The 9,453-nt window shown below is 46.7% G+C and overlaps 1 protein-coding gene across 1 annotated transcript; it reads right to left on the reverse strand.

Annotated features, from left to right (window-relative positions):
* Nucleotides 1-1,856: 1,856 nt before the first annotated feature.
* Nucleotides 1,857-3,060, reverse strand: TBCC (tubulin folding cofactor C). The gene has a single exon (XM_069488338.1). The coding sequence runs from the start codon at nucleotides 3,052-3,054 to the stop codon at nucleotides 2,017-2,019; it is 1,038 nt and encodes a 345-aa protein (XP_069344439.1). The 5' UTR covers nucleotides 3,055-3,060; the 3' UTR covers nucleotides 1,857-2,016.
* Nucleotides 3,061-9,453: the final 6,393 nt, after the last annotated feature.

Here is a 9,453-nt window from a genome sequence, read left to right on the forward strand (position 1 = left end):
ATGCCTCAAGAAAGGAAGAAGACTGGGGAAGATGGAAATTTTCAAATATTGAGGGATTGAGGGATGTTAAGAGGGTGCTAGTTGAATGGCCTATAATTTGTTAGTCAGGTGAAATTGGCAATCATGGGCATAAATTGTGAGCTGTAGGAAAGTAGAAAAAGTTCTGGAATAGCTGGCATAAGGCATGTGGAAGTAACCATTTAGGAGGGCACAATGGACTTGCTGAGCAGCAATGAAAGCTCAGCTGAAATTAACTATCATTAATCATAGCTCAAACTGCCATGACTGGTTTCATTATCTATTACAAACTGCAGGTTTGCCAAAGGTTCAAGAGATTTTATTTTTTAAATGTAATTAGCAAACTTTCCTATAAAAAAACAGTCGGTGGATGTGAATTGCAAGCCCATTAGTGCCAAAAGAGTTTTTTCCTGAAGTGAACTTGGTGTTAAACTACTTGACATCAGGGGCATGGCCTTAGGCTACTGGTCATAGTTACCAACGTGAAGATATGGTTGAGAATTTCATTACGTATAGTCCCCTTTTACTATAAGCATTATTCCTTCTGAACAATTTTTTTCCCTTCTTGTAGATGTTGCACATTGTGAAACTGATGAGGATCCTTTTTAAACTCAGCTAGCAGTTGAGGGAAAAAAAAAAATCTGGATTCACTTCCCATTAAGGAATAGAGAGCTTGGTCTCCATTCTCCCTCCAATTTATAACTCAACCCTTGTTTCTCCTTCCCATTAGTTTGTATACAGTTCACATATGCTAGAAGCCACCCTAAATGCTTTTTGGAACAAGACAAAATATATGTATATTAAACATATAAATATTTAAGGTACTTAAAATACCTTAATACTTGAAACAATTATTTAAAAAAATCATGTCTGCAGTTACAAGGCCATTAGACCCAAAAAAGCTTCATCTTACAACTTTCCATTTAAGGACACTGGATGATAGTTTATAGAGTGGAAAGCCAAACTTGAAACCACAGAGAGTAATAGCAATATGAGTGGAAAAATCAAGGCTCAGCTGCATGTTTGCCTCAATTCTCTTTTTGTAAGAGGACACTTAGCATAATTATGCCTGAGAATTTAAAGAAAAGCCATTTGCCCTATTTTAAAGACTTGCTTTCCAACTCAGCTAACACTATCCAAAATCAATATGCGGTGGTGAAGAAGGTGGGCTCCAGAGCCAGACTGCTGGGTGTCAAATCCCAGTCCATCACTTAAGCTGTGTGACCTTGGTCAAATTACTTAACTGTTTCCTCACTTGAAAAATGGTGCCAACAGCACCTAGCTCGTAAGATTTTGAGGACTTAATGAGCTGATATGAGTAAGGTGCTTAGAATGGTGTCCATACATTTTAAGTGCACAAAAAATTGGCAGCTATATTTATTTTGGTCTTACAGTTGATAAGATTCATGAGCTTCTTAGGGTCCATGCCAAAACTCTGGACTCAAGTCAACGAGTAGCTGGATTCCAGAAGCCCAAGCTAATGTGTAGCTGAAAACCAAAGAGGAAGATTTCAATCGCCCTGCTGAGAAATACCTATGTAAGCCAAACCTTCAATTCAAAAAAACTCTCAGTTAATGGCACTTTGCACAAGTTTGATACCATACTTCCACATGAATTGGCTCCTACTAATGCCCTATGAAATTCATTTATTATGAGTGGAAATATATTGAAGGGCCTACTTTATCATGCACTGGGATAAGTTTTACCACAAATCACTAAAAAACCAACACAACAACACTCTTTCCCACTTATTGCTTCAAACTATCATAGTCAAATAGAAGCTCCTAGACATTACCAAAATGGAAAAAATGCTTTTAGTGTTATACCTGTCATGAATTTAATGTAAATCACAAGTAGGAGCCTAGCACAATCTCAAGCCTCAAAATACTGAATACATGTACAGTGTGACAACAGTAGGTAAACTTAGGGCCCCCATTAGCTGGAGCCAGTCCCACATGGAAAGTATTTGGTAGGAGTGAAGAACAGAGTGACAACTGCTTAGTCCCACTGGATCCTTCGCTCCTCTTCAGGAAGAATACTCCAGTTTGGAGAGGCCACATCCCGGGCCAGCCAGTTGAAATCGTCAACGTCGTTCCAGTTATTTTTGCTCCTATCTAAACCAGAGCCCGCGAAGTCTTTGTCCATCCCCGGGTAGGTCCAGGTGTAAGGGGCGAATTGGATCCCACTGCAGTCCTCCACGATGGCTCTACTGATCACCTGCAGGAAGATGCGGGTGTCTCTCGTGCTATGTACGCGGAGCTGTTGGCAGGCCACGGCCAGCACGCAGTCACTGCAGTCCTCCAGGAACACGGAGGTGGACACTGGGCCGCAGAGCAGCTTGCAGCTACGGGCCTTGGTCAACCGCAGGGTGTTGGGATTGCCATACAGCTTGATCGTGCAGTTACTCAGTTCGGTCAAAAGGACGTCGCGCTGGTGCAGCTCGTCGGCTTTCTTCTCCAAGACTTGGGACTCCAGGTTGGAGAAACCGCAGACCCAGCTGGAGCCAAAGCCTCCTTCCTCCTTCAAGGGCAGCGGAGAGGCCAGGATGCTTTCAGACGCCGGGGCGCCAGGAGCCGCGTCCACTTTGGTGGACGAAGCACCATCCTTTCTCCGGTTCTTGAAAGCGAAACGCTTCTTGGGCTGCAGTTCCTGGCGCCGCTCGGCTAGGGCCGCCTGCAGCCGCGCCAGTGTCTCTTGTCCCTGCCGCAGGTCGTAGGCGGCCAGGAACAAAACTGAGTCGTTGAGAAGTTTCTGCAGTCCCTGGAGCCGAGAGGCTGCATCCTCCAGCCGCTGGACTGACTCCCCGCCCTCCAGAAGCTCTTCCACGGCCGCTCGCTCCCGAGCGAAGGCAGCAGTGAAAAAGTCGCTCTTCTCCTCCTCCACCTCCTGGTTCTGTCGCTTTTGCTTCCGCTTTTCCACCTCCAGTTGCCGATCTTGTTCGCGTCTCTGAAGTCGCTCAGGCACCAGGCTCATGTCCCGCTGGGACCCCATGTCCCCGTTCCCCACTGCGGCAGCGGAGCAACTAGAAGCCTCCATCTTGACTTCAAGCTTCCTCTCTCTAGCTTTCCTTCCTCCGGGCGCGCCCTCCGTGAGGCCTCCCACCAACGCGTCCTGTGATTGGCCGCTCACACTGACGTCACACCCCGGCCTTATTTTCTTCGCCTATTGGTTCCACAGCGTCGGAGGGGCAGGGAGACGGGGCGGGGCCTACTGACAGTGGGGGTGGGGAGACAAAGGTCCTTGTGGATGGATGGGGTGGGAGGCAGGCGGGGGAAGCTTTTTTTCCTCTTAAAGGGGCAGGCCTTATATCCGGGATTGTGGGGTGAGTTGCAGCAGCGGCAGCTGCACATGTGGGTTTGTTTATAAGAACAAGGTTAGAAACTCGCAAGCCTCCCCCTCCCCCCAGCTCCTCCCTACTACCCCCTTACAGGCTGGAGATCCGCTTCTTGTGTGGGGGTGTGGGAGGAATATGTGCGTGTGTTGGGTCGGGGCGGGGGGGGGGACAGGTAGTGGTGAGAAAGATGGAGGGGGGGCGAAATATTGCACCGCCCGGCCCGCGCCGGAGGAAGCAGCAGCTGGAACAGCTGGCTAGGGAGCCGCTTGCATGTCTCTGGCTTTTTCTTTTCCCTTCTAGCACCCGTTCCCCCAACCCATTCCTGCCGCCCCATAACCCTCATCCTTCCCCCCCCACCCCCATCCACTGCAGTTCGGCGTGGCCTGGGGGCTCCTGGGTCCCCGCAGGCAGTTACTGGGGCCAGAGAAGGCGAGGGGCACCGCGATGGGAGAGACCGGGTTCCTCACTGCAACAGGGTTCGAGGGGCCCTGGGGGAGTCTAAAAACGGATTACTATTTTTTTGGCCAATTGCTGCAGTAGGAGTGGTGGGGGCGGGGGAGGGTGAGATTCCACACCCCCTTCCTCTTCCTCCCCCATCCTCCCCCAGCGCGGCCACTCCCTGCGCAGCTGGCCGCCGCTGGCCGTGCTGGGTGAGACCCGGGCCCCGGGTTCCGCGGCTCTCCGTAGGGCCGTGGGTCTTTTGGAGAGATGGGGGATACGGTGCATTATTTCTAGAGGTGGTGGGAGGGATTTGTCGCCGGAAGTGAATGGCCTAGCCTAAAGTCGGGACCAACCCGAGGTGTGGGTGGGCAGCCAAGACCGCACAGTCACTGGCAAAAACCCAAGGCAGCTGGCCGGTGAGAACCCGGGACGCAGCCCCAGGCGCCGCAACTCGCGCTCTGTGTTCTGCCCTGCAGAGCTCCGGGGCCTCCTGAACCCGGCCCGCCCTTCCCATACGCGATTTCACCCTTATCTACCGCGTTCCCAGCCTCCATCGTTTTTTTAGATTTGGGTATTTAACCGCCCAAGAAACTTGAAATTTCACCCATCTGCCTGCATTTTGATGCAGAGGAAGATAGGAGGAAATGAGAGCTATTGAATTAAATCCGAATTAAAACTGATCTCCAGTTTACACGCCCCACTCTCCTCCTTTCATTCCTTTTTTTTTTTTTTTTTTTTTTTTTGACAGTGTCTCGCTCTGTCGTCCTGGGTAGAGTGCAGTGGCATCATCATAGCTCATTGCAACCTCACAAACTCCTGGGCTCAAGCGATCCTCCTGCCTCAGTCTCCCGACTAGCTGGGACTACAGGCGCGCGCCACGATGCCCGGCTAATTTTTCTATGTCATTCCCATTTAAAACAAACAAAAACAAAATACACATAAATTCCTGGGTTGAACCGAGTATTTCTCCGCTGAGAGTCAGAGCAGGTCACACCGTGTGGCAAATTATGCGCGGGGGTGGGCGGTAGTCTTGTGTATTTTGTGTGTATGTGAGTGCACCCGATGGGATAGGGGGTGCCAAAAATAATGGCGCTTGCGTTTGAAGTATACATTCATTGTTTTTATTAGTTTTGTTTCATGGTCAAGATAAGTGAGGCTTTTGTTCTTGCTTTTTTTTTTTTTAAAAGGAAGTTTATTTTACAAAACTAAGAGTCTGAGACTGGTGGATGAAATATAGCTGGTTATCTTGTCCAAGTCATACAGAGGAATGCCATAGCTGCTTTATTTTATGAAATGTTGATTTAGCCAAAGAAGGTTTAGAGAAGACTTACTTTGTTAGGGAGGGGAAAAAACCTGACCTGCTTCCCTTAAATTTTTCAGCAGTTGAAACTGTCCCACTCAAATTAAGAAAGTTTATAGCCAAAGATGGTTTATTGGACTTGACAGGTGGAGTGAGATAACTTTTCTGTATTAAGCATAGTGAATCTATGGGTGTTGTAAGTGTTGGCTATTTCAGAAGTGGAATTGAATGTCATTAAACCCTTTCAGGAACTTCATTCTGCCCATCAGTAGGTTTTTGCTTACAGTCCAGGAGATTTTGGAAGTTTCTGAGTATTTGCAGTTGGTTAGTTCAAGCTTTTAAGAGAAAGAATCAGTGAAGGACAAAAAGTGACAGGTCACCCAGTTGACGCAGTGTGTTGGAGACAGTTTCAAAGACTGATGTGAGGCCAGAGTGGGAGTGGACAGGGCTCAGTGGTGTGATCATTGTGAAGAATTGGCTTTGCAGTTCTTTATAGCCCCCAGCACAGCTGCAGGTCTAGGTAGGTGGTCAAGACATGGATATAAAGCTACATTTCTGAGTTCAAACACAGTAGGAAGGCTGTGAAACTGCTGGCGTTGCCAGACTGTGTTTGCACCCTCTGACATTTGAGGGCAGGAGATTCAGCATGCATCCTTGAAATGGATCCAGCTCATCAGAGGTAAGTGCCTGTTCTGTGGAAGGAAAGGAGGATGCATGACAAGGGAAAGGTAGCAAAAGGCAAGCAGCTGTGAATTCTGCATCCGCCCATCAGTGATACCTCAAAGGGCTTGTAAATCATAGTACTGCTATCTTGTCGACATTTTGAAAAATGAGAGAACTCTAAGGTGTTAATGAACTTTAACAACAACTTAGATGCTTTATGGTTCTAGTTGTTTTAGATTTACCTTTTTAACTTTTTAAAAATTTCCAACACACATAAAATGGAGAAAGTATTATGAGAGTGTTCTGAGAACCCATATACCTATCACCCAGCTTCAGTAGTTACCAACTAATGTTAATGAAATAAGCTAGGCACAGAAATACAGTATATCACATGTTCTCACTCATATGTGGGAGCTAAAGAAGTTGATCTCATGGAGGTAGAGAGAGAGTTACCAGAGGCTGAAAAGAGGAGGTAAGGATGAAGAGAGATTGACTAAAGGGTACAAACGTACAGTTAGATAGAAGGAATAAGTTCTAGTGTTCAATAGCACAGTAGGGTGACTATATTTAATAATTTGTTGTATATTTTAAAATAGCTAGAAGATTTGGAACGTTCCCAACACAAAGAAATGATAAATATTTGAGATGATACCCTAAATACCCTGATTTGGTCATTACACATTGTATGCATGTATCAAAATATCACATTCCCCATAAATATGTATAATTATGATATATCAATAATAATTATAATAATAAACAATTGCCAACTGCCAGTCTTATTTATTCTAAAATCCTGGCCACTTTCCCCCCACCCCACCCTGATTATTTTACAGCAGATCTCAGACATTACATTATTTCATCTTTTTTTTTTTTTTTTTTTTGAGACAGAGTCTCACTCTGTTGCCCGGGCTAGAGTGAGTGCCGTGGCGTCAGTCTAGCTCACAGCAACCTCAAACTCCTGGGCTTAAGCGATCCTACTGCCTCAGCCTCCCGAGTAGCTGGGACTACAGGCATGCGCCACCATGCCCGGCTAATTTTTTGTATATATATATTTTAGTTGTCCATATAATTTCTTTCTATTTTTAGTAGAGACGGGGTCTCACTCTTGCTCAGGCTGGTCTCGAACTCCTGACCTCGAGCGATCCACCCGCCTCGGCCTCCCAGAGTGCTAGGATTACAGGCGTGAGCCACCGCGCCCACATTATTTCATCTTTTATGAAATATATATACATTTTTCAGTATATACATCTAAAAGATTAGGACTTCCCTTTTAAAACATAACCACATTACCATCATCACACTCTGAAAAAGCATAGAAAATATTTCCTTAATATCATTTGATTTCCAATCTGTATTCACCTCTCTCTGATTATCCCATAATTTTCTTTTTTTTAAAGTTATTTTATTTGAATAATGGTCCAAACAAGTTCCATACAATGTGTCTAGTTATCATGTCCCTTAAATCACTTTTTTTTTTTTTTTTTTTAGATAGAGTCTCACTCTGTTGCCCTCGGTAGGGTGCAGTGGCACCGTCACAGCTCACTGCAACCTCCAACTCCTGGCCTCAAGCAATTCTCCTGCTTCAGCCTCCGTAGTAGCTGGGACTACAGGTGTGTGCCACCACGCCCAGCTAATTTTTTCTATTTTTTTGTGGAGATGGGGTCTCGCTCTTGTTCAGGCTGGACTCGAATTACTGAGCTCAATGAATCTTCCCACCTCGGCCTCCCAAAGTGCTAGGATTACAGGCGTGAGCCACCGCGCCCGGCCTTAAATCACCTTCAATGTGTGGGTTCCTTCCTTTCTCAATTGTTTGATTAAAGAAACTTGATCATTTGTTCAGTAGAGTTTCCCAGAATCTGGATTTTGCTGGTTGCAGCCCATACAGTATTTGTTAGATTTTAAATATTTATTGTATTTACTTGATCTTTTAATGTCATGAAGGGAATCACGTGTTTGTAGCTATAGGCGTCAGGAATAAGTAACGGAGTAGGGAAGGCATTTAAGCAAAATAAAACAGTCTTTGGGCATGGTTAGACAGCAAAGGAATAAGGCCCTTTGGTGTTCTGTGGAGTCTGTCAGAGAGCCTGTGCAGGTGGCAGAGGCCCTACACCTAGACCAACAAAACAGATCCAGGCCCTGTTTTCTAGTAATTCTGTGCCAGAAGGAGGCATCACCTGTTCATCCTTCAGTAAGTGTTGAATCTATATGGGACGTAAAGCATTCATTAAAGAGCTCTATACATCAAATATCAAACCTTAGGCAAATCTTCCTACCCCACTCACTGTCTTTTCTGGCACAAAGACAATGAAAGATGACAGCCATGAAGGCATGTCCTGTAGTTGAAAAGGCTCCAAGTTTGGGAAGCAGGAAAGGAGCAGCCTCCTCCTTCCACCTTTGCCCCCAGCTCTCTCCTCCCCCTCAACACCCTTTACCTTCTGGAACTTTTTTCATCATTGTATACTTAATGTGTAACGCAAAGGCTGGCATTTGTTTATTTATCTAACATCTGTTTATTAAGCACTGTGTCCAGCACTAAGCCAGGGAGGCCCTAAGGCTGCCAAGTTTAATAAAGACATAGTCCGTGCCCTCCTTAAGGAGATCTAATCAGGGTAAATAATCAAGCATGTAAAATTGTAACAGTGACAACTGACAATTGCTATAAAGAAAAGAGGTACGTGGAGGCCATTAGTAGGGGGTGGACCTTGTTGGGAGGTCACTGAAGGCTTCAGAGAGGGGTGAGCTGAAACTGGAGGGAGGCGTAGGAATTAACAAGGAGAAGTCGGGTGAACATTGAAAAGTGTCCTCTAGATGTATGGGCCCATGGGGGTCCACTGGCGACTGTGGACAGCCGTGTTGGAGGAGCGCAGACTTCGGGGCTGAGACGTGAGGGGTGGGAGTGGGGCAATGGAGCTAAGGACAAACACAGATAAGTCTGGAGAAGTTTGGGAAGGGGCAGCGGGAGTAACGGGGATGGGAGGAACCAGTGAGGTGTTTTTGTTTTGTTTTGCTTTTTCCAGTAAGACTTGAGCATGTCTAAAGGCCCGTGGGAAGGACCGAATTGAGAGGAAAGCTTCAGTAGAGGAGAGGGAAGACATAAAGTGCATAACATAAGGGTCCTGAAAAGGCTGGAAGGAATGGGACCCAAAACACGGGTGCAGTGATTAGCCCTAGATGGGAGGAGGCCAGCCTCTCTGTTCCGGTGGTGGTGTTTGAACTTTTTATTATGAAAGTTTTCTAACATACACAGACTTTTTGACGTCAACCTATAGGAACAGATGGGTCAGCATTTCTTTGTATCAAAAGGAAGGGAGAGAGCAGCTGCAGGAAGGTGTCTGTCTGGTAGCTGGCAGGCCAGTCTGATGGTTTCCGTGTCCTCTATGAAATAGGCAGTGAGGTGCCCTGCTGGGTGTGGGGGGCAAGGGGGAGGGGCGGGGGGAGGGGCCTGAAAAGTGTGCGGAAGGTTTGAAAGCCCTGTGGGAAGAGGGAGAGTGTGTTGCCCAGAGAAATGGGCCGGGCAGTGTGGATGGCCAGCAAATACTTGAGGGATGGAGGGAGTGAATGAGAACCTCCCAGGGGGCAGTCTAGGCTGGAGACCAGCTCAGGGGAAGGAGCCAGGGTTCCGGCAGGCCAGAGGAGAAGAGCTCATGTTGAGAGCCTGCCCCTCAGGAGGTGGGAAGTCCCTGTAAGGTGGCTT

The sequence above is a fragment of the Eulemur rufifrons genome, chromosome 15, assembly GCF_041146395.1.
Source record: "Eulemur rufifrons isolate Redbay chromosome 15, OSU_ERuf_1, whole genome shotgun sequence".
Classification (NCBI taxonomy): Eukaryota; Metazoa; Chordata; class Mammalia; order Primates; family Lemuridae; genus Eulemur; species Eulemur rufifrons.